Source organism: Protomyctophum bolini (genome assembly GCF_963924005.1).
Source record: "Protomyctophum bolini genome assembly, chromosome: 2".
In the NCBI taxonomy this organism is placed as follows: domain Eukaryota; kingdom Metazoa; phylum Chordata; class Actinopteri; order Myctophiformes; family Myctophidae; genus Protomyctophum; species Protomyctophum bolini.
Genome location: NC_137863.1, coordinates 8,087,172 through 8,114,781, shown reverse-complemented (window position 1 = coordinate 8,114,781; position 27,610 = coordinate 8,087,172). Strand labels below are relative to the sequence as shown.

Here is a 27,610-nt window from a genome sequence, read left to right as displayed (position 1 = left end):
AAGTCCTGGAAAGTTTAGGAACTTAGTTTGGCCCCTCCTCTTTCTTAGTCCACTTATTCCTCCCAGGTGCTTCTGTGTGTAATCCTACTAACAACAACAATGACATGTTTAAGGCAGTGCATGGTGTTGACAGATTTTGCTGTTAGCAGAATCTGCCTTGAGAGATTCATAATCACTTATTTCAGCAATGCACTGATATTCTGTACATGTTTGCGACATTATCAAAGCACATCTGTGAGGCATATGTATGCTATGACATATATAAGGATGATTTATATACAGTAACATCGCCAAGTAAAACAGGCTCTATGAAGCTTTCTGTTGCTGTGGATGATTGCCAGCCATTGTTCATTTTCCCACAATGCATTTCCTGACCTGCTAGCTAGCTACAGCGCAACATTGTTCCAGAGGTTGTTGTTGTTCTTCGGTCCAGCATTTCAACACATGTTCACCGTGGGAGCCAGTGGAAAGCTGGCATTTCCTTCACAGTCTTGTTCTGTTCATGAAGTGGGTTTGTTTGTGTGGATGAACTGACAGGCATTGTTTTGTGTGTGTGTGTGTGTGTGTGTGTGTGTGTGTGTGTGTGTGTGTGTGTGTGTGTGTGTGTGTGTGTGTGTGTGTGTGTGTGTGTGTGTGTGTGTGTGTGTGTGTGTGTGTGTGCGTGTGCGTGCGTGTGCGCGTGCGTGTGCGTGTGCGCGTGCGTACACACAGTTTTCACTGTTGTTCAAAGAATCACAGTTTAAGCCTCTTGGTTTATTTCTCCTTGCTCCTCTCTCTTGTCCCCTGTCTCTCCAGGAGTCACCCTCAAAGTCGTCATTCTTCTCTCCCTGGCCAGGGAGTCTTCTAGAGGGCTGGGCCCTCGTGGCCAACCATGAAGGGGTTAGGGGCCAACCGCAGTCGGCACCTGTCTGAATCCTGTGAACCAAACCTGGGCCCCGCGGAGGCCCTCTACCCTCACCAGACCAGCACCCTGCCACGCAGCTCCTACATGCTGCAGGGGCCCCCCATGGACCACTATGGCACCATGGAACAGCACCACTACCCCTCGGCCAACCCCGGCTCCATGCCACAGGACTTTAATCAGATGTCCAACAGCAGCACCTTCCCCAGGATCCAGTACAACTCCTACGACCAGTCCGACTTCTCCACGCCAGACGACAACATCGGGGGGATATCCACGGGGACCATGGGGTCGTCCATGTCCATGCAGGGCATGCAGGGCATGCAGGGGATGAGCATGGCCGGTATGAGCGGACGGACTCAGATGATCACGAGTGGCTCGGCGACCATATCTCACCACACGTCCAAGAACCACATGCCGCCCAACCTCTTGGAGCAGCTCGACCGGCAGTTACCCAGCGGGCGAGACGGCTTCAGCACGCTGCAGTTCCAAAGAGCGTCCGGCGAGGCTTCCGGGAAACAGCGCACGGACAGCCCCGGGCGCATCCGTTACATGTTGCACTCTGTGCAGAAGCTCTTCGCAAAGTCCCAGTCAATGGAGAGCCACAACATGAAGGGAAGTGTCAACGGACGCTCCGCCGGGAGTGGCGGAGGCTCGTCGGGAACCGACGACGGAGGGAAGCAGAATCGCCGCGCCAAGAGTAAAGATCGGGGTACAAAGTCGGAGGGGGTGGCCAAGCGACGGCCGCGCTCCAACATGTCGGGCTACTGGAGCTCGGATGACTTGGACAGCAGCGATTTGAGCAACTACCGCAACCCCATGCCCATGATGACCCTAGGGCACCCAGACAGCCTTGACCTCAGTCAGGGCGTGCAGAGCAGATACATCCACAGTGGCTACAACACCATCAGTTCCTCCAAAAGCAACAACAACATGAAATATCAAACTATGTCTGGACCCGGTGGTGGCGGCGGAGAAGGGGGTGGAGGAGTAGGCATGAGTATGACGGTTAATGACAACGACTCTATGAAGGGAAGCTCCTGGTCCACCATGACCATGGGGCATCCGAGGCAGGCGATCCCCAGGGGCTCGGCGACCCTCGACAGGCCCATGCTCAAGTCCTCCAAGTCCTGCCAGCAGGAATTGACCTGCAACTACCTGCAGGTTGGGCGAAGGGTGAGTAGAAGACCTTGAGATACCACACACCCACTAACTTGAAGTTTTTTATACAGTATAGGCTTTCTTATTTATGCAGCCGTGGACATTCCGAAAAGAGCCTCAGGCCCTCAGGCTCAACACTGACAGGGTAGATTATATATATAATATATATATATATAAAATAGCCCATCTACAAGCTCACAATGCGGCGTGAAGCTATAGTGCATCATGCTATTTTCACTAGTTTGGGTCCCGGGCAATCTTCTAATGTCTTTATTGGGTCTTGAGCTAAAACGTTTGGGATGTAATGGATCTTTTTCTAGGGGGACTGGAGCGGCACGTTGGGCCGCAGCGGCGGGGGTCCCAGTGAGATCCCCTGTCGGCGGATGCGCAGTGGCAGCTACGTGAAGGCCATGGCCGACATAGAGGACAGCGACGACTCGGACGGGAGCCCCAAACCTTCGCCAAAAAGCGCCGCTCGTCGCCAGAGCTACCTCAGGGCCACCCAGCAGTCTCTGAGCGACCAGGGTCTCTTACCCGCACGCAAGTAAGAGACCCACATGATGGACACGATGCTGAAACTGATAGACAACAATGTACTGTAAATGAAATGAATATGCAGTATGCTGAAGTATTTAAAAACAGGGACATGAACCGCATGTTAACATTTGAATGTCCTGTGTGCTGGTTTCTCATACCTACAGTACCAAGTTAGGAATTTGTTATTGACGCGCATGCAGGCACACACACACGCGCACACACACACACACACACACACACACACACACACACACACACACACACACACACACACACACACACACACACACACACACATGAATGCCCAAGTGCACATTTGGTGGCTCACACACTGAACACGCACAGTCACACACGCGCACGTATGCACGCACGCACACACACACACACACACACAGAGCGAGAGACACAGACACACACACAGTCGGACACACACTTTGACACAGTCGCCCAAGCTGTGCTTACTCACGTGTAGCGTGAAGTGGCGTCAGATTCCCTACAGTCATCCACATGCCAGTGTCGATACCACCATCTCCTCGGCAACTGATGGTCCTGCAATAATATGAGAGCCTGGCTGAGACCATAAATATGCAGCAAAATCTTCTCTTATTAGCTGGATGTGTGCCTCATTGTTAAGATATTTGGTAGCTTTGTGTTTCAATTTTCCCCATAGACAGTGGACCATCTAGGGCACTAAACATATTCTAGGGCACTAAGGGCAGTGGTTGTCAAAGTGGTGGCTGGTTTCGGGGAGGGGTTCCCTAGCAAAGTTTGTTAATATAGCATTAATATAGCATCAAACACACACACACACACGCACGCACGCACGCACGCACGCACGCACACACACACACACACACACACACACACACACACACACACACACACACACACACACACACACACACACACACACACACACACACACACACACACTGGCACCAATGCAAATCATGTACCTGTATGAGGTCCCTAGCACAAAATAAATAAATATATATATATATAATTATTTTTTCCCAGAAAATATCAAATTATCAGATGGGGATCCGCAGCCAAATTCATATTGATCCTTCACATGAAAAGGTTTGAAGGAGGATCACATTCTGGTTGCACTAGTACCTACTGTATGTGTTGCTCCCTGAGGTTACAAGTATTTTCCTGTCTTGTGAAATGAGTATGGTCATGTTTCATCATGTTATGTTCAGGTAAATGATGTGTCCTTTCATTCTTACATGGATTTCCATGCAATGAAGCCAACAGTAATACTCATAGAATAAAGGAGAGAGATGGCATGTAGAATTCTACAAGCTCACTATGTGTTGCTCTGCAATGTGTTGTGAAGCTCTAGAAGTCTTTCCTACAAAATAGTGACATCAGAGCTTTGTAGCTATATGCTATATGTGGTCTTGAACTTCACTTTCAGAATTAACAAAAGCAATGCAATCAGTAATCACACTAATAATTAGAAATAGGCTTTAAATCAGCATGCATATAATGAAATGCTTCCTCGGTTGAAATCACAGTTTGCACTTTTCAGCTATACAGTATTTCAGCTTGACGCTTTTAGTTAATACTCTCAAAGTGATAAGTATTTGACGCAAAATGTAGAATATGGTTTTGACTTAATCACACTAAAGAGTATTGAGCCAATAATAAGCAAATTATGGTAAATAAGCATAAGAGGTCAACGTCACATGCTATGCACGCACGCACGCACGCACGCACGCACGCACGCACGCACGCACGCACGCACGCACGCACACACACACACACACACACACACACACACCTCTTGAAACATAAGATAGTTTTGATTTAGCTTTGAGATTTCTGTTCAGAACAATTTAAACTCCCCTGAAAACATGCTCGAATGACTAACCCTGCTCCTACTGCGATTCCTGACCACCCGCCCCGTAACCACCCTGACTGACATGAGCAGCAGAGCCCTGGATTACACCTTGTTCCAAGTTGAGATGGACAGCCTGTGGTCTCCGCTCCACAGTATGTCCACTCTGCACCAGCTGGGCAGGTCAATGAGCAGGTCAGTGATGGGCTCGCCAGTATACCTGGAGGTGTAGTGCAATGGCTTGTTGTTCCTGATTGGACAACGTCCAATTGCGTCACCTTGCACTGACCCTCAGAGACACTTTTTTTTGGCAACTTCAAATGCCGACTTCATGCTCCTGCCAGACGTCCACGTGTCTCAAGCTCCTTTGATCTCATCTGCCCTGTTGCTTTTAGGTAAACGGTACCCCATGCCCTTCGTGTATCCATCCCAGGAAGATGCCCATGTGTGTTCAGGAACATCACATGGGCAGTGCACTGTCATGTTACTATCACTGTGTGCCAACAAAGATAACAGAAGAAAGTATAGACATGTTTCTATTCATTAAAGCTGGTATTCACATCATGTCTTTGTCTAATGTTCTTTGGCATTGGCACCATGATGGTTTGGTAGACAGTTGTGCATTTGCGTGGCCTCATTGCTTTGCATGCTCAGAGGCTATAATGGTGAATGTTCAAACTATGGTCACTAACAAGTAACAACTGTTAATGAATTTGATTATTAGAAGAATAACTTAAAGGTGCAATAGAGTCTATTGAATAGACAACATTCAGCCGCTAGATGTCTTATTGTACTGCTCATCATGACACCTCTGTTGCATAAGGTTCCTGTTGTACCCGAGTTATGTCTATAGGGCAGCTCTCATGCAGCTTGCGTCATTATAAGGTTGTGCCTGCCTCTAAGTATCTCTTTAGGGAAAAAAGTACCTTCCCCAATGAAAATGGAAACAACATGGATAATGTTCATCAGCTTAATGAAGTAAACAAAGCCATAATTATGGACCCAACCAAATTATTTAAATAATTATTTCACAATTTCACAAAAGCTCTGTGGATGTATTAACTTCATTATTATTATTATTCGTCTACATAAAAAGACTATACGTTGTTATACCTTTCAATCCGGGAAAGCATCTGTGTCATTTTATTTTTTGCAGCTACTTATTTTCAGAAGAGTTTGACCCATGTCTTTCTCCCTATATCTGTTTTTTACTTTCCATTTTCTCTTTGCCAATCCTCTCTCTCTCTCTCTCTCTCTCTCTCTCTCTCTCTCTCTCTCTCTCTCTCTCTCTCTCTCTATATCTCTCTCTCTCTCTCATTCTAACACGAAAAGGTTCTTCCTTGAACTCTCCTAAGCTTCGCTTAGTATATTATGATATTATGGGGCGACGGTGGCTCAGGGGTAGAGTGACCAGATGGTAACCGCAAGGTTGCCAGTTTGCACCCAGGCTCCCCCAGAGTTAATGTTGAAGTGTCCTTGAGCAAGACACTGAACCCCTACTTGCTCCTGATGTGCTGGTTGGTGCCTTGCATGTTTTCCGCCACCATCGGTGTGTGAATGTGTGCGTGAATGGGTGAATGTAAAGCGCCTTGGATAAAGGCACTATTTAAATTGACCATTTATGTTCTTTACATTTTATACCTCTAACACGTTGTTTTTTCTTCTCTTTCTTTCCTCTCATTCTCCTCGTCTGCCTGCTGTTGTTCCTGCAGCTGTCTTCCATCTCTCAGAGAACTCTCTACCAACCGGAGCTTAGACAACCTGGACTGCATCACAGGCTCAGGGTCGTCCTTCCCACGCTGGGATGATGACGACCTCAGTCAGGCCTGCAGCACCCTGGGCAGGAGAAGCTGCATGGAACAGGTCAGAACCTGCAGTATGTATGTACTGTGTCAAATGTTGTGAAGCAACAACAATGTCCTGTGTGGGATTTGAAGTTTGAACCCGGGTCTCCCGCAAGAGAGGCCATTTTTATGCCACTTTTTCAAGATGGAATCCCCACTTGACCACTTGTGACCACTGCAAGTGTACAAGTTACATACCGTTATATATAATGTTTTATTCTTTAACATACGTTCCGGAATGCAGCTGTAACCAATGGACCCACAAGAGTACATTTTGTACACTCTCAGAGTTGAAATTTATAATCCAGAAATGTAATCTGGCTGAATTTGTGCTCTTCTCTCTCTCTCTCTCTCTCTCTCTCTCTCTCTCTCTCTCTCTCTCTCTCTCTCTCTCTCTCTCTCAACGAGTTGGGATTGTGTTTGTATCTCCTATGACATCACTTAGCTCCAAGAAGACTTTCCACTTCCAAATTATTCCAAGCCATTTTCAAGGACCCTTTCCTCCGCCTTGAGCTGCCAAGCCCTGTTCCTCCTGTAGACGTAGAATTACCGCAGATACTGCAGCAGCTCGACTGAAATGAATGAGAATGATCTCCCCATTGAAAAAAGAAAAAAGAACCTTCCATTTTCCATTTGCCATACCTCGTTAACCCATTCTGACCGGGCACCCATTTTGGTGTTAGCATCATGTTATGCTTTAGCTATTGAAAAATAGCAGATCTACAAGCTCATATCGCGCCACCGAGTGGCGCGATACGAGCTTGTAGCTCTGCTATTTTTTTAAAAATCGAAGAACGACTGACATTTTTAGAATCTGATCTCGGGTCAGAATGGGTTCATCAGACCAGTGTGTGTCCCGTGGAAACCTCGTATGAATCTGATCTCAGGTCAGAATGGGTTAATATCCTGGGCCTGGGAGTGTAATACAAAATGACAGCACTTCTTTCAGGTCCAATTCATCCACTGATACAAGAGCTCTTACCTCTCCGCTGACAAGGTCACTGTCTGAAATGATGAACAGTGTGCTGCACTGACTCCCATCTCTTTAAGCACGCTTGTCAAATGAAGCATTGAAAGCTATTAGCATAGGATTTGAACTCAATCTCTGGTCATTTATTAGATTCTAAGAATTCGGAGTGGAAGAAAGGTCTATTTGAGGCAATGTGATTATGTTGTTATCCACTGGCATCCCTACTTTGGGTATGTCATTAGAACTAAAGCAAAGATGGCGTATCTACAAGCTCTGTGACCGTGTAGATTGACATTTTTTAACATTTTTTAACAATTCTAATAGGGAAATGTTGAATACAGGACAGTACCAACAATATAGGCTAACAAGGACTATTCTTCGGTTAATACCTCTGTGACATGACTTGTAATACTGACTCTTCAAAGTCATTGAAGATAGATAAAGTCATTCTTGCTTTGATGTGTTTTATCCCCATTAACCCTGTGTGTTTACTACCTTACCTGTAGCTGAGGGACCTGGAGATGAGCCATCAGCAGCTGCAGAGAGAAATGGAGATGAGCCACCATTTTGAGGACCGCAGCTCCGAGTCCACGTTCAGAGACTCCCGCTCGCAGTCCCAGGACAACCCGGAGCCTCCGGACCTGCCCATGCCCACGTGCTTCCGCTCCCGCAGCCACAGCTACCTGCGGGCCATTCAGGCCGGCTGCTCGCAAGACGACGACACGGCGTCCATGGACTCGGAGTCCCCTCCTCCGACCGCCACCACCGTTCGCACCTACAGCGCCAGCACCGGTGAGTGGCTGGAAACACACATACATTACAGAGCATGTTGTTATTCTCACCGGTGAGTGCCTGGAAACACACATACATTACAGAGCATGTTGTTATTCTCACCGGTGAGTGCCTGGAAACACACATACATTACAGAGCATGTTGTTATTCTCACCGGTGAGTGCCTGGAAACACACATACATTACAGAGCATGTTGTTGTGGGTCAAATCCCATGCTTTCACGTGCTCAGCAACTATACTGTACACACAGTCATGTGTCCTGAAGACAAAATAAATCTATTATTTAAATGGGAATAAATTAAAGGAACTCTCAAATGTGAAACGAGACGCAAACCGTGATGGTGCATAAATTACCTTAATATTAAAGCCATTCTCGAGACATTATCTGTGTGCAAAATTGTGAGTATAATTTAAATTTTAAATAGAAATAAATAGAAACTACTGTAGCTCAAGATGTTTTCCCACAGTGCAAGCTAGATCTAACGATAAAAGTCATTACTATTTGAGTATTCGTTAAACGCCCGTAAGTTGTAATTCTTACACCTGTCAAGTGGGTCAAGTTGTTTTTATTTTATTTAAATTGATTTCTTATCATATTTTGATAGAAACCCACTCTCACTTAGACTTATAAAGTCCTCCTGGGGTGAGACACACAAGTCCTCTAGAGTCTAGAATGCACACACCAGCATGTTGGATCTTTTGCCCACACTAGACAACCTTTCTACCCCATGGAAGACTTGGAAAGAACAGTTCAGCTCTTACCTGATAACCACTGGCTTGGACAAAGCCCCGAGGGAGATACAACTTGCAATTTGTCTTCAGCGTTTGGGGACAGACAAACCACGCATCTTCCCCTCTCTCCCAGGTAACACATTTGCTCTGGGCAGCTATGCTTTTAGGAGAATAACTTCAGGAGTTATTTAGGAGAATAACTTATGTAGGGCCGGCGCCTTCATTTTTGGGCCTGTTGAGAACTCTAGTTTTCGCCGGCTGCCGGACACGGCTGCACTAATAACTTTGGGGCATGAGGCCCGTCTATAGTTTGAATGGACAGGTATCAGTCAAAAGGGAGACATCGAAGAGGAAGGACAGGTGGAGAAGGATCAACATATGGAATGTCAGAACAGGTCAGCTCCAGAAAACGTATTAGAATTTAGTGAAAAACTTTAATAGGGAAACAGCAACGTTTCGGCCTTCATCAGGCTATCTTTTGTAGTGTAAAAAGTAAAACATATTTGAACGTGTGAAGCTATTAAAAAAGTGAAGCTATTAAAAGGTTCTAATGGTTTTAATAGCTTCACTTTTTTAATAGCTTCACACGTTCAAATATGTTTTACTTTTTACACTAAACCTCTAAAAACATCAAAGCTATTAACGGGTCTAGTGGAATAAATAAATAAAAACAAATAAATACATTTTAAAAGTGTGCATATGGACCACACTTGTCACACAGTGACCAGTAGTGACCACCACTGACTGACCACACGCTGACACGCACCTGAGCTGTAGTGTACTGTGAAGTTAAATGTTGATTACCTTAGTGGCCACACAGCGGCGCTATTGACCAAAGAGCTTTACTGCCCCGCCTCCCTCGGTTCCTTATTAAAACCAGTGGCACTGACTAGTCTCCAACTTGTCATGCCCCCTACGGACGCTGCCGTGGTTAGATCATCCATCAAACCAACTGTGCCGTTTGTGCGATTTTCTTGCTTATCGCACGGTCCCGCCGGGTAAGTGTTTTGTCGGTAACGAAACGAAAGGTTTGCAATGGAAATGTAATAGTCCTAGTCCTAATGTTTTGATGCCCTTAAATCGTCAACCTAATCATAACAACCGAAACGAATTGAGTTTAGTCTACTTGCCAAGTTACCTACCTGTGATAACTTTAACTTTAGGTGATGTAAGCTGCAGATCATTTGATTCACTCATATATTTTTGTATGTGTCCCGCTGTAAAATGTAAATCAATAACATTATTGCTGAGAATGAGTTGAATGTTCAACAACCTAGATAGACAATGCTGTCATGGAAAAAAAGTAATCGTGTGGAGGAAAATTGAGATTCACATTTTGAGCAAGAATCGCATTATAGCTACTATAGGCAGCTACTACATTACATTACACTAGTGCATTCTGCATCCTAAACTGGATTTTGATTGATTGATTGAACATTGTATTCACACAATTTCACAGTAGGGCAGGCAGGGGTACATTTGAAAGTAGGCTACAGGTCAATACAAAAACTGATTTATCTCCCTGATAAGTTAAACATATGTCTGTCAAGCAACATTGATTGATTGATTGATTGAAATATGTATTAACAGTTTGCAGAATTACAGTACATTTCAAGCACAAACTCAATACAAAGACTGTTAACTGTGAGTGGACGACCCATTTAAGCATTACACTTGTTTACAACAGGGTCCACCTTGTTCAATTCATCAAAACATTTAGAGACGTAAAAATAGACACTTTTATGTAGTTAAAGAACAGAACAGGAATTCATCATAAAGTAAGCAAAAAGGGGAAATAAACATATACAGTGAGAGGAAAGGGGTGGGGGGGGGGGGAAACATCCATGTAATTGTCTATATACTCTATAGTCTCATTATTTTTGAGTGGTGCAACCACTCCTATAGACAGCTGTGTGTGTCCCTGGGCCCCTGGCTAGCTGGCTGGCTGTGTCCACTGTCCAAGCACGAAAATAGCGTTTGGTTGTTTTTCACCACCAAGTGTCACTGTTGCAGCCTAACACACACGCACGCGCACACACATTAACTGTATATATGATGATTTCGGGTATGACAGTACAGTACAGTAGAGGGACCCCCTGGGGACCCCCTCACGGTAACTCTGTCATTTCTCGACCGTTTCGGACGTGGGCCGGCTCGCCGGAACCGGGCCAGCACCCTGGGTGCGTTCCTGTGCGTCTGGAACTTCCGGGGACCCCCACACGGAGTTGCCCCACTCACTTCACTTCACATTACTTACTGGAATAAGCAGATGGGATGGGACAATAAATATTAGTCTATATGGATCTCTACTCTACGTTCTACAACTTGATGTTATCATTATACACTCTTATATATATTATAAAGGTGTTTCTCACATGTTTGGGTTCACAGATACCGTTTAAGCATTGGCTGTTACTCTGCACCACCTTTGCGTGATTATGTGCGTGCTCTACCTGTAATTCAGCCACATGCAGTAAGGCGAAGTGTGTGTGTGTGTGTGTGTGTGTGTGTGTGTGTGTGTGTGTGTGTGTGTGTGTGCGTGCATACGTGCGTGCGCTAGAGCAGTACCAATTTATTCGTAATTTTTGGATGACATCCTTATATGCAATTATGCAGCCGATGTGTCCTCATACAACTTGTACTGTGAAACAGGTTGAACAGTCATTGGTTGCCAGTAATTTGTTTGTTTGTGACCATTGTCGCAGACAACCAGTAATAGTTGTCCTGCCTGGAAAACACATTGTGCATTGGACAACAGGGCCTCTGTCCAGATGGCACGATGACAGCAGTGCCCACTCAAGATTCTGCTCAGTAGAACAGTTCTGCACAAAGCCCCCGGTTGTTGCTGTTGTAAAATTCCCTGAAGGATAAGCAAGAGCAGCTAGTCATTCCTGTTTAATAGGATTTAAGGGGTTTGTCGGCACATGCCAACAGCTCACAGCCTGAGTGGCGTTGAGAGGTAGCAGTATTTAGTAGCTGCATGTCCGTTTGTAAAGCCCTTTAAATGTGGTGCAGATGCGGGTCTTCCGGCTTAGTAAAAGCTTTGACAGTATGGAAATATTTGTCAGTTCATTCACACATTCAAGTATAGCCTATAATTATTGTGTGCTTGGCACAGCTGTGTGTCATGGTGAGTTTGGTGCTGTTGCTAATTACTCTTCTCCTGTCTTAGGAAACATCACATGGGTTCATTGCATGTTCTGGCTTTTTAATCACAAAACAGCCAGTCTCTGTAGACTATAACTTTGTATGACCCCAATAATTTAACCAGCCTTAACACATGATCTGCTGTGTAATTTCAGAGACAGATGTCAGTTCATAGCTTTTAAAGTAAAAGCAGAGTAAAGCAGATTTGTGGCAGCCTATTTATTTTCCACCCAAGGGTAAATTGTGTTCAGAATGAAGAAATCCCAAGGCAAGGCAGATATATATACAAGCGTTGTGTCCATAGCCTGTCATTACTAGACCACTTCTTCAATATGTTTAGAAATGTCTTATTGTGCACTGTTAAGATATAAGATAGCTTGGCATAATAGATAGCTTGGCATACTTGGCAATTGGCATACATTTAGAAATGTAAAAAAAACAACAATGCAGACTCCTAATTTTGGGATGGTATCTGAATGGCTTCTTCATCTGACCACTACTGACCATGACAGGGCGATGGCTGCCTGTTGATATGCACTCTGAGCTGAGGGCTGCACTTTACTTGTTGTCACATGTACCGATTAGCCAACCATGCAGCATCAAACTTTGTGCAGAGGTTTTTGTGTCAGACAAATCCTTTGTCTGACATCCTTTGTGTCAGACAAATCCTTGGGTGACATTTTCAATTTGCTTTCATATAAACTACCTGCATGATGATCTGTGTGCATTGGCCCTGATGCCGTAGGTTTGTGTGATCGTTTTATAGGCAAAGGAAGCCAAGTTATAAAATTGTTGTACTCAATTGAACTACCCTTCACAGACTTGCACTTGTCTAACCTCACCACTCCATTGCTGTACTGTACATTGTTGAATGATTGTAATGGGTGAGTTCGTACTCACAAACCACTTCTACAAATGACTTCACAAAGGCTCTTTCTCAGCACATTCTGTGACTGTAAGAGGGCACTCTTGTCATCAACACAGACAGCGGAGATTGTGCATAGATAAGATGGCGAGAGTAGAGTAAACGAGTGGATTGAACATTCAGACATTGTGCTCTGTTACTGTACTGTGGTAAAGCTAAGTGGTTTAATGTACTGAAACACGCACAGGACAGTGCCATTTAAGTGACTGTTCAATTGACTCTGGCTTTTTATGCGCTGTAAATGTCTGCTTTTATGTTATATGCTAATCTTAAACTGGATATATAGGCCTATGGTGCATGAAAAGCTTCCATTGTGCTGAGCTTGGCTTTACATGTTTAACCCCTTAGATAATATGCCAACATGTCACCACATGTGACCATAACGCCATTGCCAAGCAGTGTTGACATTTTACGACACAATCAAGGCAGTTCCTGATATAACAGACTAACTGCATCTTCTTCCTAATTCTTTCAAAGAGTACCAGAATATTGTTGTGGGAAACTTTCCCACAACGAAAGTAACAGGACCTGTAACAATCTGCTTTGTACACATTTGTTCGTGCTTAAAAAAGTGTGATTTTGTGCCCTCTTATGCCAGAAGCAACAGATAAAGATGACTACAATATTACAGAGCTCATCACTGTGTGTGTGTGTGTGTGTGTGTGTGTGTGTGTGTGTGTGTGTGTGTGTGTGTGTGTGTGTGTGTGTGTGTGTGTGTGTGTGTGTGTGTGTGTGTGTGTGTGTGTGTGTGTGTGTGTGTGTGTGTGTGTGTGTGTGTGTGTGTGTGTGTGTGTGTGTGTGTGTGTGAGACAGTATTCTCACTGTTCTGCTTAATTACATCTTCCGCTTGACAGGATGTGTTCCTGCTCGTGTTGAAGCTTTCATGCAGGAATATCTAGACTAGAGTATTGGGTGTGAATGATACAGAAGGTTTAATATCTAGACTAGAGTATTGGGTGTGAATGATACAGAAGGTTTAATATCTAGACTAGAGTATTGGGTGTGAATGATACAGAAGGTTTAATATCTAGACTAGATTATTGGGTGTGAATGATACAGAAGGTTTAATATCTAGACTAGAGTATTGGGTGTGAATGATACAGAAGGTTTAATATCTAGACTAGAGTATTGGGTGTGAATGATACAGAAGGTTTAATACCTAGACTAGAGTATTGGGTGTGAATGATACAGAAGGTTTAATATCTAGACTAGAGATTGGTGTGAATGATACAGAAGGTTTCGGAAGTAAAAACAAATCCATATAGATATATATTTTTTACATTTTTCTTGAGTTTGTCAGAAATTCGGGCGTAAAACGTCCCTTACTTAAATGTTGTTTTTCACTCTTGTGTTTCTAGGTAATTGGTTTGTTGAAACTTTGTACTACACATATAAATCCTTCGTTGCACAAATGGAACCTAATGGACCCTTAGAAATGGACCCTTATACGGGCCCATTTGGTTCCATTTGTACACTCTTCAGAGCAAAATCAACAATGGCAATTTTACTGTGTGTACCCCTGACCTTATACTCTGTCACTATCTTTCTCTTTTTCTTATTCTTTGATCCCCCTCCCCCCCTCCCCCCCCACACTTCATCTTCAGTCTCCACATGCATAACCACGTGTAAGAAGGTGGCCCCTCCGCCCGTGCCGCCCCGCACCACGTCCAAGCCCTACATCTCCGTGACGGTGCAGAGCAGCACCGAGTCCAGCCAGGACAACTACCTGGACCAGCAGGACCGCCGCTCGGAGGCCAACAGCCAGTCCAGTCACGGAGCCCGCAGCAACTCCTCGGACAGCCTGGACAGCACCCGCGCCAACAGCCTGGCCCGACCGCCGCACATCAAAGCTACTCCGGTCGCCACGCCGAGGGAGCACCACCACCACCACGTCTCCACCAGCGCTAGTGCTGCCACAACCACCTCCAACGCTTCCACCGACACGGGCGACGCAGTAGTCCAGCATGACCCCCCTGTTAAGACGGGAGGGAGTAGAGGAGGGAATCTAGTGCCAGAGGAACCCCTAGTGGTCCCCGTGCCCAGGAGGAAGCTTTCTTCTATTGGCATACAGGTTCGTAACGTAGCCCCAGCTGGCCACAGGTGCAATGCATAAGTCACAATTACATCAATGCAGAAGAATGCAATGTTTAATTTGATATTATAAGCTTTAATCACCTTCATTCTTTAGTGGCCTAGAATCCCCAAAAGTGGGATATTTTAATAATCTGTGTTTCTTTATGTTTCACTGATTCACATAAAGTTGCTATGCAATAGAAACACACTGTAGTAGAGACTAGAGGGCATGGAATGCATATTCATCATTTTCCTCAACCATAATGTTCCCCTCTGAACGTGTATAACAGCCCTTTTTTTTAATCCTTTTTACAAATCTTGCACATTGACAGATCTTTTTCTCAAGGCTGATATTTGTATTGTGCTGGGTAACTATTAATCACGATATTAAGGACAAGCCCAGCACAAAAATGAGAAACAATGTACGTTTTGATCCTTCTTACTTCAGATTCCTGGTCAGCATGCATGTAAAAAACTTTTGGTGAGTTTAAAGTAGGTTACGTGATTTATCTTTATATTTTTATTCAAATAAGTGCACAATAGGTCTATATTCTGAAATAGAGTTGTTTGTTCAGTAACAGGAGTCTCCTTGTCTCTCCAGATCTTTCTTTAGTAAGTAAAACTCTGACTCTAAGCACGTGAAATGGGAAGTAAAGACAGAAAATTAGGAGCAGACCAAATTGGATATGGAACTATTTAAAATTGAATCTGATAAATGGGTAACCTCCTGATTGGCTGAAATTGACAACTCACATTAAACTGTATATTCTGTATAGAGATGGAGGGACCCCTGTTACTGAATAAATACTCTATAGCAATGATTAATATCAGAATATAGAGCTTTAATCATTTAACAAAAAACAAAACAAAACAAATATCACTTAGCCTACCTTTAACATGTATAATTAATTACATGTTAATACAATAATATAAATAAAGGAGGGGGTCCTTCTGAGACCTGCTGATAACCATGCTTGCTGATGCCAAACCATGGCTTTGTGATTTGCTGTTAGGTTGACTGTATTCAAGAGGTTCCACGAGAGGAGACTCCACCATTGGCCAGATTTCAGTCAATTGGAGTACAAGTGGAGGACGGCTGGCAGTAAGTCCACTTCCTGTTCCCGTCACCACATGTCACCACTTCCTGCGAGGAAACCATGTTTTGGTCTCACTCACTACTTAGCCTTAGAGAATTTTGCTCGCCTCACAAGGCCATTTATAATTATAAACGTGTCAACATACCTCAAAACCCCAAAATTACTGTCTCAATATGTGCTCAAATTTTTAACTCAGTCTTTAGCCCCTTTTACAGAGTTTAGCGTGCCGACAAATAGCAAAGCAGAGAAAATGATAAGTAGGTACAGTAAGCAGTAGACAGAGAGTAGAGCCAGCTATGCCTATTCTAGGCATATGTCATAATGTCAAACATTCCACGAAAATAGGCAATCGTGGCGCAAAAACGAATGCGTTGTGTGCTTGTAGATTGGCTTTTTTTGTTGAAGAGATTTAGTGTAGATTGATAAAAAGGACCCCCAGGGGTCAAGGATAGACCCCTGGGGACCCCTGTCAGCAAAGTATAGTGTTTAAGTGGTTAGCTGTATAGCCTACAATGTAGGCTAAGCTGTATAGCCTACAATGTAGGCTATACAGCTAACCACAAATCTCCACCAGGGGCATGCCCTAATAATATTAACAATGTAGGCCCTACATTGTTAATATTATTAGGGCATGCCCCTGGTGGAGATTTGTAGTACCTTTCTAGTTTCTTAAGCCCACCACACACCGTCTGCGACCGTGTGCGGCGCGTTGCTGCGCGGCGCCGCCTGGAAAATAGAACTGTGTTCTATCGGCGCGCCGGGCGGCGTGCCGCACCGCGGCTCCGCGCGGCGGACGGAGCCGGTGTGCGTTAGGTTCATTGAAAATAATGGAGGCGGCGCCACGCGGCGCCGCGCGGGGGACGCAACCGGTGTGTGTCGGGCTTAAGTCATTGCATTTTACATTGAATTTCCATGATGTTTTGAATGGCAGGAAGTTCTGGCATGCTACAGTCAACCACCCTTACAGATTTTCTTACATTTGCCTGCAGGGATTTTATCAGCTGCTTTGAATCTGAAAAAAAGATTTCAAATTGAATCTGACACCACTGTTTCTTTAACAGAATCAGTAGCATGGCCTCAAAGCAGGAAACAGACTCCGTGTCGGACACCTCGATCGTCTCCCTCTCCAGTTCCAGCCACGCCAAGCCTACCGAGAAGAAAGTCATGGTCAGCAGTGGCTGCCAGTCCACGCGCTCTGCCCCGGGACAGGACTTCTTAGACAACGGCGAAGGAAACAGCGACGTCGCCTCGTCACCTCCTCCACCCAGACAGATCCTGAACCGCTCCACCACGCGGAGTAGCTCCTCGTCTTTCTCTGAGAGTCTGGACCCGGCACTGGACCCCTCATCGCTGCCGCCCCCGGACCCCTGGCTGGAGAGCGGCAACGGGAGCAACAGCAACGCCCCCCTGGGGGGAGGAGGCGGGACTCTTTGTCGGAGAGACGGCCATTGGTTTCTGAAGCTGCTGCAGGCGGAGACGGGCCGCATGGAAGGCTGGTGCCAACAGATGGAGCAAGAGACCAACGACAACCCGCTCTCTGAAGAGGGTAAGATGATGCATCTCATTGTCTGGGCCGGGGCCCACTGAAGGGCGGGAGGATACTGCAAGTTGGCCTCCAAATAATTGGCAAAACATTATGGTTTTGCCAATTATGTATTGTATTATGTATTTTCATTGTCAATTGATTGATCATTAACATTAACTGCCAGAGGTCAAACCATAGTCAAACTTTGCTTATATCAGTGGTTCCCAAAGAGGGGTCCGGGGACCCCTAGGGGTCCTTGAGAGAGGTCCAGGGGGTCCCCAGCTAAATGATAATTAGGATCCAAATGGACCCTTATGGGTCTGTAACTCAGAGAGTGTACAAATGGAAACAAACGGGTCCATTTGGTTCCATTTGTACACTCTCAGAGTTCAATTAACTGTGATCAGAATTGGCTTCGTCAAGACTGACTGGGCAGGGTGTTTGACATAGTTTTACTGATGACATAGTATTGATACTGTACTGCAGATGACATATTGTAAAAACAGACTGGAGGGCTGGATGATCTACTGTATATAGGCTTAGATGCCTTTAAAGAGATTAAAGCTCGCCAATACACACTAATCCTCTTCTAGTCCATGATGTCGTGAAGAGGCTTTGTAAGGCAAACAAATCTGTCTGGACATTTCCGCTAGATTAAGAATGATTGAGATGTTCATTTATGTTGCGTTTTTGAATAGAGGGTATGCGCATGCTTAAAGTGAATGGCACATCGAGTGGCAAAGCAACATGCAAAGTGAGTTTAACATCATTTAACGTTGTTTAATTCAATCAGATAGGACTTCTCTGTGTGGATGTATGGGCTGTCGAGGCCAGGAAGTAGTTTTTTGCCACTCAGTATAGGCGTTCCTGCATAACTTCCTGGTTTGATGATGATGTCACACGCATACCCTCTATATTTAGTATGAGCCAATCTGTGTGTTTTATATGTACTGTATGTGTTTGTGTTCGTCTCTGCAGTGCTGGGGAAGGTCCGCAGTGCGGTGGGAAGTGCCCAGCTCCTGATGGCCCAGAAGTTCCAGCAGTTCCGAGGACTGTGTGAACAAAACTTGGTTGGTGTCACCGCTGTGAAATTATTCCGCCACACCCAAACACACAGAGCCGCCGCAAACCAAACATACCTTTCATCTTTAGTTTACTAGACACATCGCTGTCAGGATGTTTGTTGTGGATTTGTCATGTACAAACATGACATTTAGACAGCCTAATTTACTGTAACTAAAACGCCTATAAAAATAAACACTTCCTTAAATGTCATTTCAAGCTAAAATTATCTTAGTTTATAGATGGAGGGCTGTGATGGTTATAACATTCAAATATGTCTTCCCTGTATATTTTTGGATTGTTCCTGAATGCTGAAAGCCTTTCAGTACGTTTTAACAGCGGGAGACCAACGGCGAGCATCGCTTGAATTTCATTGGCTATCGCCCAATCGCCTGGACCACTGAGCCATGGCCCAGGCCATGCATGTATTTTTAAGTAAGAAAGAAAAGCAGGTGCGCTTCCTTAGATGCTACCCTTGCTTTAGGCAGTGGGTGCTCACTGCTCATCTATACATTTATACAACTTAAACGAAAAACCACCAAAGTGGAAAAAGTGGCACTGCAGAATGAAAGATGCAAGACTTGCTCAGATGCAGTTTGTTATTTTATGGAGAACGTTTCGGTACTCAGCCATCCTCAGCTTCCTACATTTTGAAGTGTTTTTGAATCCCACAAGAATATAGTGCAGTATGTACAGTAAATACCATATCTTTCAAGACAACAAATTGTCATTACCAAAGGCTGTTCAAAAAGCTGTAGACGGCAACCAGCGGTAAGTGTAATTTTACTCAAAGCTTTGCATATAATCCAAAAACAAAGCTGGGCTGTGTCTGGATCTTGACAGGTGCATTACCATGATAAAGCATGTTGGTGGCATGTTGAGCCAAAGGCGGCTGGACGGAGATCAAAACTCACAGTCTGCAGCTGCTAAAGTTAAAATGCTGAGTCTGCTTGAGAAAGCAGAGCACAACCAGACAAAGACTGTGGTCTGTTGCTAAACACAGTGACCATGTCAAAGGAAAAGGATATGCTTTGATATCTATCTGTCACATCTGTGTGAACTTTGCATGGATAAAGAACTGTGAGCAATATAACACACACTGGTTGCTGCAGGTTTCAAGCTGGGTGTCAAGAGTCCCAACAAATATCTGTATGTAAATAACTCAAATGTCCCGGTTTTCAACATTCACTACCTCGTAAGCTATTTTTGAAATAGGACTCAAGTGGTTATGGGTCCCAGGACTCAAGTTGTTATGGGTCCCAATTTGTTTCTTTGAAAATATGATCGCATGATTAACTTGACATACCAGCCTCTCTAAATTGTACTTTTTTTGTGGTGCTGTGCAGTGGTAACATTTCAGTTCATTTTTTCTTGTTTCCAGCATTGTTCTTATCCAGGCTCATATTCAAACAGATGGCAATGCAAATTATACAGCCTTAATGTGGTAACACAGCTCCCCCTAGTGTTGAGTGATGAAATTCAAATAACACATTGAATGTGGTACTTTATTAATAACACATTGAATACAGAACTTTATTAACAGTTTGCAAATACTGCAGTGGTACAATTTTACAATGACGCTAAAAGGATGACACATTTTTCCATTGTGGTCCTGTGTACTCAATTCATCAAGACATTAAAGACATAAAATAATACAATACATCATCAACTTAGCAACCTGGGGGGGTCATTTCTGCTGTTAAGTTTAGATTACTTTTCTAGGTCCAGTTACAAATTGCAGACAGGAGCTCTTTTATGGCAGTTTTTAAGTAGTCACACTTTTTGTTGTTAGGGCATTCCACATTTTGGTGGCATAGCACATCTTAGGATTTAACCTTAACCAACACTTTATTGGTTTCATATTTGTTCGGTACTAAGCAAATGAAAAATAGCCTTTTTGATATTGGCATTTGACGTTTTGCAGTCGTTTTTGGCATTATTGTATTATGTCAATGTCTTTTAATACATCCTTCAGGGTCAATTTTTAAAAGTCTCAGGGTTAAATTGTATTTTAGATTTTTATATTTCAGATGTACTGTGTTCTATGCTATGACCTTCATCTTATTTAACCCGTCATGTGTTCTCCTGTCATCATTCCCTTTACTGTAACCTCACTTCCCTTCATTTGTTTCCATTTTCCTTCCTTCCGCGGTGGTCGCCTCCCTCTCTCTGTGTCAGAATGTCAACGCCAACCCTCGTGCCACGGCCCAGGACCTGGCCGGCTTCTGGGATCTGCTCCAGCTCTCCATTGAGGACATCAGCCTCAAGTTTGACGAACTTTACCATCTCAAGTCCAACGACTGGCAGCCGGCGCCCACCGCAGCTGCCCACTCACCCCCTGAGCGGAAGGTACTACCCACCCCTGCTGTCCAATGCCCTGGCTGGGGTAGGAAAGCCGCCGACACCGGCCTCTCTCCTCCCGCCAAACCTCCTCTCTCTCCCCCCTCTCTTTGTTTTTTAACCTCCCCTTCAACTCACTCGCTCCTTGCTTGGCAGTGAGAACTGACCTCCCTGGTACAATGTAATGGGGACCGTCCGAGAGATCCCTTTTACACATGCATGAAATAATATAGCCCTCAAACAGGCCTGTTTTGTGAGTTTTGTTTTGGATTAAAGGTCCTGTCTTGAGCATGCATGTCTCAGTGTTTTGCAGTTTGCACGTGCAGTGAAATGCTCTTTCTCTGTATAGACGGTTTCATACTAATGACCTTACTGAGCGTTTCAAGGATCACTAGCATTGCCATGGATCCATCCTGTTGTTGTCTCTGCAGTCTCTGCATGTGTCCACTTGGGCTAAATAGAATTCCTGGAATGATGTGTTGTTGTTGTCGTCAAAGAAACGTTTCCATGTCACTGACTTCAGTGACTTGACCATGTTTTCAAAAGACCTTGCTGTGAACACTGAAGTAGGGTGCCTATCTAAATTATCTATATTTTATACATGGATGAAACCGTCTATAAATGTGTGAGTCTGTGTGGCCTAGTTTGCATGTCCGTTCACACTTGGGTAAATGTTGCTGCCTTTGTTGGTTTCTGTGTTTCTATGTATCTATGGAGTTTGTCACCCCAGTCACAGCTTCTGAATATATTATCTGGATTATGAATGATCCAATTTTATCCATATGGTGTACTAGTCTAGTTTATTGCAGTGGGTACATTGTGACATATAACCCATTTAACACTCAGCCGGTACTGTAGGTTTCCAGGCTAACTGTGTTGGTCTTTAAGTTAATATCTCACACCATTTAACACTTATGATGCTGCCAGACTTCTTCAGAATAAAGGCACTAGAGTGCCAGGCAGATGGGCAACTTTTACTCTGAAAAGCCCCGCCTTCCATTTCGCCCCAAAAAAACCGGGAGGTATAATGTTCCATTACTACCTTGCACTGTCAAGTCTGATCTCTCTCTAGAAGCGTTAACATTCCAAACGAGATGCTTGGTTAAGTCAGAAAGCCTACTTGAGCCATACTGCTGTGCTGTGTTGCTTACCATGTATGAGAATGTGCATTCAGGTAAACCGTTAAACCTGTTATTATGCAAAGTAGTACACCATTTTATTTGGGTTCTTGACACGGCGTGAAACTAGGGTACTTTGGGTACTTAAGTGCGTCTTGGAAAGTCTGGTGACCCGAGGTTAGGTCACGGTGCTTCTTCTCTTGAATCTAGGGGGACGTGTTCCGTTCTAGCATGCCCGCGTGTGCGCCGTCCCGTTCCGTACCTGAGTGTGCACGTCAAATTCGTATTGGTACCACGCCGTGGTACTGTGTTCTATGAGCATGACACCACTGCATTCAACTGCTCGCTCTTCACAGATATTGAATCGCTTGCAGAGTTGTTTGACTTGTGACTCACGCTCACCCATACTGCATGTCAGTTGTTTGATGGCCAGGTGTTTGTGTCCAGAATGCTGAGATCGTGAAGCATTTCACCTTCGATTGAAAGGCACTTTTCCAGGTTGTTGATCAGACCTTGATTTGCATTGATTGGTGTGAGCTTTGGCATTTGACTATGAATGGAAGTGTGAATGCTTGGAGGAGAGGACATTCCTTCCCCTGCTAAACATTTGTATTGTACTTTGATACACTACCAATGAACTGAACAAGGTGGACCCTCTTGTAAACAAGTGTAGTGCTTAATTGGGTGGTCCACTCGACGATGAATGTATTAAATGCATTATCCCATATCCAGATAAAATATCCAGAAACAGGTCTGCATGTCTGTCTACTGTATACATATGTTCACCTTGTAATGTAAATGTAGCATGTGTGCATGATGACTGTTGACATCATGATGCTTCTGTAATGTAACAGTGACCGTGGGTACTGTGATGGTGTTACTCAACGTATTCTAGTATGAACTAGAGCTGCAACCATCGATTATTCTATCGATTATTTAATATAACAGGACTCTTCTTTTTGTTTTTGATCATGCTATTTTGTTATATATCAAAATAAATAATTTTATAATTGATTAAATCAATAATTCTGATTAACCACTTAAGCCATGTTTTATACTTCGGTGTCGCACCAAATAGGGAAAGTACCCAACATGCTCGATATAATGCACAATACCATCAGCATGTGACATCTTTCAAAGGTGTATTTTGTCACAATGATGACTGTTCTATCATGTCAGAGCTGTCTATGTTTACTTAGCATCAGAATAGTCATGCTTGTGTCTTTCTGTGTTGTCATATTGTAGGCCTACACATAAAATGGCTGGTTCAAAGCTTTTTACTGTGAACCATTGTCAACCATCGTGTGTGCCTATTCTGCCTAGATTGCTTGTTCAGACAGAAGAACATCCTAATGACTGATATATCCTATCACAGACTCATAGCTGTGCTTTTTCCCTCACTCCCCACCCCCCATTCCACCAACACCGTCACCACACCTACCCTGTCTTTCTGCACTGTTCGCCGACATACCTTTTCCCCCCATCAACCCCAATCCTCCCCACACCCACCCTTCACCTCTACCTTCAACAGGACGAGGAGACGTCAGTGCCTCCAGTGCAAAAGAAGCCCGGTAAGGGACGGCCGGCCCTGGGCCGCGAGAGGAGCGCCGATTCCTGCTCTACCTCCTCGTCGGCCTCAGCAGAGAAGCAGAAACAGGAGGCTCGCAAGCGCCTGCTGGCCGCCAAGAAGTCTGCCTCGTTTCGCCAGAACTCAGCCACAGAGAGCACCGAAAACGTTGAGATCTACGTGCCCGAGGCCCAGACTCGTCTCTGAGAACAGAGGGTGGGGGTGGGGGGGTGATGAAAGAGAGAAAGAGAGGAGAATGAAGAAAGCGTGGTAAAAACAAGACAAAACAAAAAATGCAGGAGTGCAAAAAGACATGGTGACTGATGGATGCAATTAATGTATTCCTTGAGCTTCTCTTAAACACACAGACGGATGGAGGATGAGAAGAGAAGAAATAGCTGGCTGTCAGACCAGGAGGTTTGATGGTAGGAATACAACAGGAAACTGCACATACTCCTACAGGTAGACTGGCCGTGGTGGTTGGTTTAATACACAAGCAAGATTAAGAAAATACAAAAAATACAATTGGGGAAAAAAATAACAGTTGAGGATTGATAAACTACAAAGGAATGACCTCGGTCAAGGCTGCCATTGAAAACCTCAGATGATGAACATTGTTACCACTCTTGATTATTGTTATTTTAAACAAAAGTTAATAATGATGGTATTATTATGATTATGATAATTATCTACTAAAGAAACTCAACTCTAACTCTGTTCCTCTTGGCTGTAAGAAATTTACTTTAGTGGAAAGTGGACAGAGTTTGGGCGTTTTGGCTTCTCTGTCTCCTCTCCCGTCTCCCCAGAGCGTCTGCCATCCTGTAGGTTTGCACAGCACCACCCTGTGGCCATCACACGCACTGTCGCACACATTGGCCTACTTAAGCAGTAAGCACTCAGTACTAACCAGGGCATGCACACAGAGGGTAACAGGAACTGTGGGCCCCTGAGAACACTGAGCACCCTTTAAAAATATATGTATTTATTTAATATTAGATTTTATATCTACATTTATTTCACAAATCAGGGACCAAATACATATAGACAGTATATATTCTTAATTAGTTTTAATGCCCAATATTTCTACAAATGCTACAATTTTCTTTAGGATAAACAAGAAGTTGAAGGGTAAATTTAGGTCTGATAATGCTGTACTGTGCAATGGTGTGCATATTAAAATCATGTAGCTTATACTTTACATTATTTCCGACCATTTTTCCATGGCATAAATGTATGTCTCTGCCACCATGAGACAAATTGTTGCGAAACACATTTTCTGTCCTACAGATTTTGTCCAAACCTCACGCAAATCGGTATACATTATCTCTGCAGTAATGTGATCAAGACATATCTGTCATATTTCTCATATTTCTCAATCAACATCTTTCCCCCCCCTGGATTACTTGGATCATGACCTGACACATTTTTAGGCTTTGTGCCAGAACATTTTCTGCCATAATGCGTTTTATTAAAAATACACTTTTTGCTACTATACTATATACAGATTTTGTCCAAAACTCAAACTAATCAGCACACATTATATTGGTCATAACTCATGTGATCAAGATGTATAAGTTCAAGTTTTTTAGTGGCTTTTGTTTGCGGCCTGGTGTCTATAGTTCTTATTTCTGTATTTTTGGGGAAAACAAGCCAATTTCACCTTGAGGTGAATTTTTCTTTTCTAGTTTTTTGACTGCAGGGTACTGAAATGGAGGAATACAGGTTGAGTAGACACCTAAACATTGTGGGCACCTTTTTGTCTTTTAAAAAAAAAAAAAAAAAGAAAGAATAAAGGTATTCTTTGGGAAATGGTCGGAAATAAGTATGATTCGAGCTTACATGCACGTTACGTCATAATCAACCAGTCCAAAATGACTCGATAGTGGATAGGTCATAATCAGATGCCCCAAATGACCGGATACAGGTTTGTATCAATTTGTAGAAAATAAATATTTGGCCTTAAATGACTGAATCTTATATGTATTTACGGTACCCCATCAATTATTTAGAGTTCTCAGATGCCCACTATATCGGTTTCCAAATTGAGAGTCCAAAGTGGCTATTTGTCATAGGTATTTATATTGGAGCACTAAATCTCACTTTTGCATCCATCCTTCAAATCATTTTGTGTCCAAGTATCTTTTTTAACAAATATAGGCTATATGTAAGCTTAAGGTCATTTTAGGCGATTTTGAATTAAAGCACATCCTGATATAAATGTGATCATGGACAAGCCAGGCATGATGATTTTGCTGAGGATTTAAGCCAGCAAGCACAGTGTTGTGCAAGCAAATGTTGTTGGGAAAGAAATATCACACTGAAAAGTATATTTTATTTGCTTCTGACTTATTTATTTTCAGTTACTCATGAAGCCTTGAGATCTGTTTTTGTTGCATTCCTGATCATATTTGATGAATTGAATAAATAGGAGGGCAAGCTTAATAAGAGCAATACTACAATTGAACATCCGCAGTTTTATATAGTTTTGCCATGGTCTCCTATTTACTTAAATTCATCAAATATTGGAACAGGAATGTGAACTACTGTCCATCCATCTTCAACCGCTTATCCGTAGTCGGATAGCTCCATCAGAGAGCTCCAGACTTCCCTGTCCAGAACAACATTAGTGACTTCCTCCTGAGGGATCCAGAGACGTTCCAAGGCCAGTGAGTCGATGTGTTTCCTCCAACTGCGCCTTGGTCTGCCCCGGGGGTCTCCTCCCAGTGGGACGTACCTCGAGGACCTCCCTAGGGAGACGCCTGAGAGGCAGCCTAACCAGATGCCCGAACCACCTAAGCTGGCTCCTTTCCAGGCGAAGAAGCAGTGACTACTCCTTGTCAAAGAAAACTCATTTCAGCCGTTTGTATTCACGACCTTATTCTTTCGGTCACCCACACTTCATGACGATAGGTGAGAATACAGTGAACTACTCTACACACCCTTAACTTGAACCCTGGTTCTTGGGGGAATTCTAGGGATTTAAAAAGCTGATCTAAAAGCTCATAATGTGTCACAACGCATTGCGATGCAACATGTTGTGAGCTTATAGATCTGCAATTTTGTGTAGCCCATGGGAATACGGTCAATTAAGTGTAGGGTGTAAGTTGTTAAAGCTTTGGCATCTATGCACTTCATCTACATTGCCATTTGTGTTGCAATAATTATCAGTGACATGAGTGACGAGTGCTTTGATTGGCCTGGCTTTAGCATTCAGCCCATGTGAACCCACTGTCTGGTGAATGGGGATTTTGAGAGCATTATTGTTTGCTATCATTCGTGTTTTTTTTGCTACATGAGACATTTTTTAAAGCTGCCCAAAAATATTTCTTTATTATTGAGTCTTCCCACCCATTAAGTTTCATCCCAAAGATTCATTAAAGCCCTACCTATCATGAGCATTGTGTTTTCCAGTGATTTTATTTTTGTGTTACATCTGCCAACATTTTTGTTTTACATATTACATAAGCCAAAGATAAATGCACTGCTTCAAAATCCATCTCTTCCTCTGTTTAAAATGTCACCAGCAGGCTGCTTAATAGTTGTGTTTCAGGTGTTGAGATGTTCACTTTTATCTAAATAAGTGAACTGATTTCTAACTTGATTCATTGTTCACTAAAACACAGATTTCAAAAATTGCATAGTGGACTAACATGTGTTATGCCTCACAGTGCAGCACAGTTCTCTAGACTGTTTAAGTTGAACACCTACCACTTGACACTTGAATACATTGCAGTCACTGACCCCTAGAGGGCATCTGTCACCATTTTGCTAATAGATAAGGTAGACTAATGTACCTACATGATCAAACTATCAAGTTAATTCTGTCAAATAATAATTTTGAGTTGATGGGGCACAATTACATGGATTCGTAAATTAGTCTTCTGTATCATTTTGTTCTAAGCCACCCTCCACATGAAAAATCACACGCGTGTGTGTGAACTCTCTATCTCTCATTAGCAGGCAACAGTGCAACACT

General features: G+C 43.7%; 1 protein-coding gene across 1 annotated transcript; it reads left to right on the top strand.

Moving 5' to 3' along the window:
* Nucleotides 1–871: 871 nt before the first annotated feature.
* dlgap4b (discs, large homolog-associated protein 4b) lies at nucleotides 872–27,029 on the top strand (the record flags this gene model as incomplete). The annotated part of the gene is made up of 10 exons (XM_080785344.1): nucleotides 872–2,077; nucleotides 2,383–2,606; nucleotides 6,155–6,305; nucleotides 7,763–8,048; nucleotides 14,457–14,923; nucleotides 15,939–16,027; nucleotides 17,084–17,568; nucleotides 18,526–18,617; nucleotides 20,788–20,958; nucleotides 23,599–27,029. The coding sequence occupies 10 exons, from the start codon at nucleotides 872–874 to the stop codon at nucleotides 23,839–23,841; spliced, it is 3,414 nt and encodes a 1,137-aa protein (XP_080641470.1). The 3' UTR covers nucleotides 23,842–27,029.
* Nucleotides 27,030–27,610: the final 581 nt, after the last annotated feature.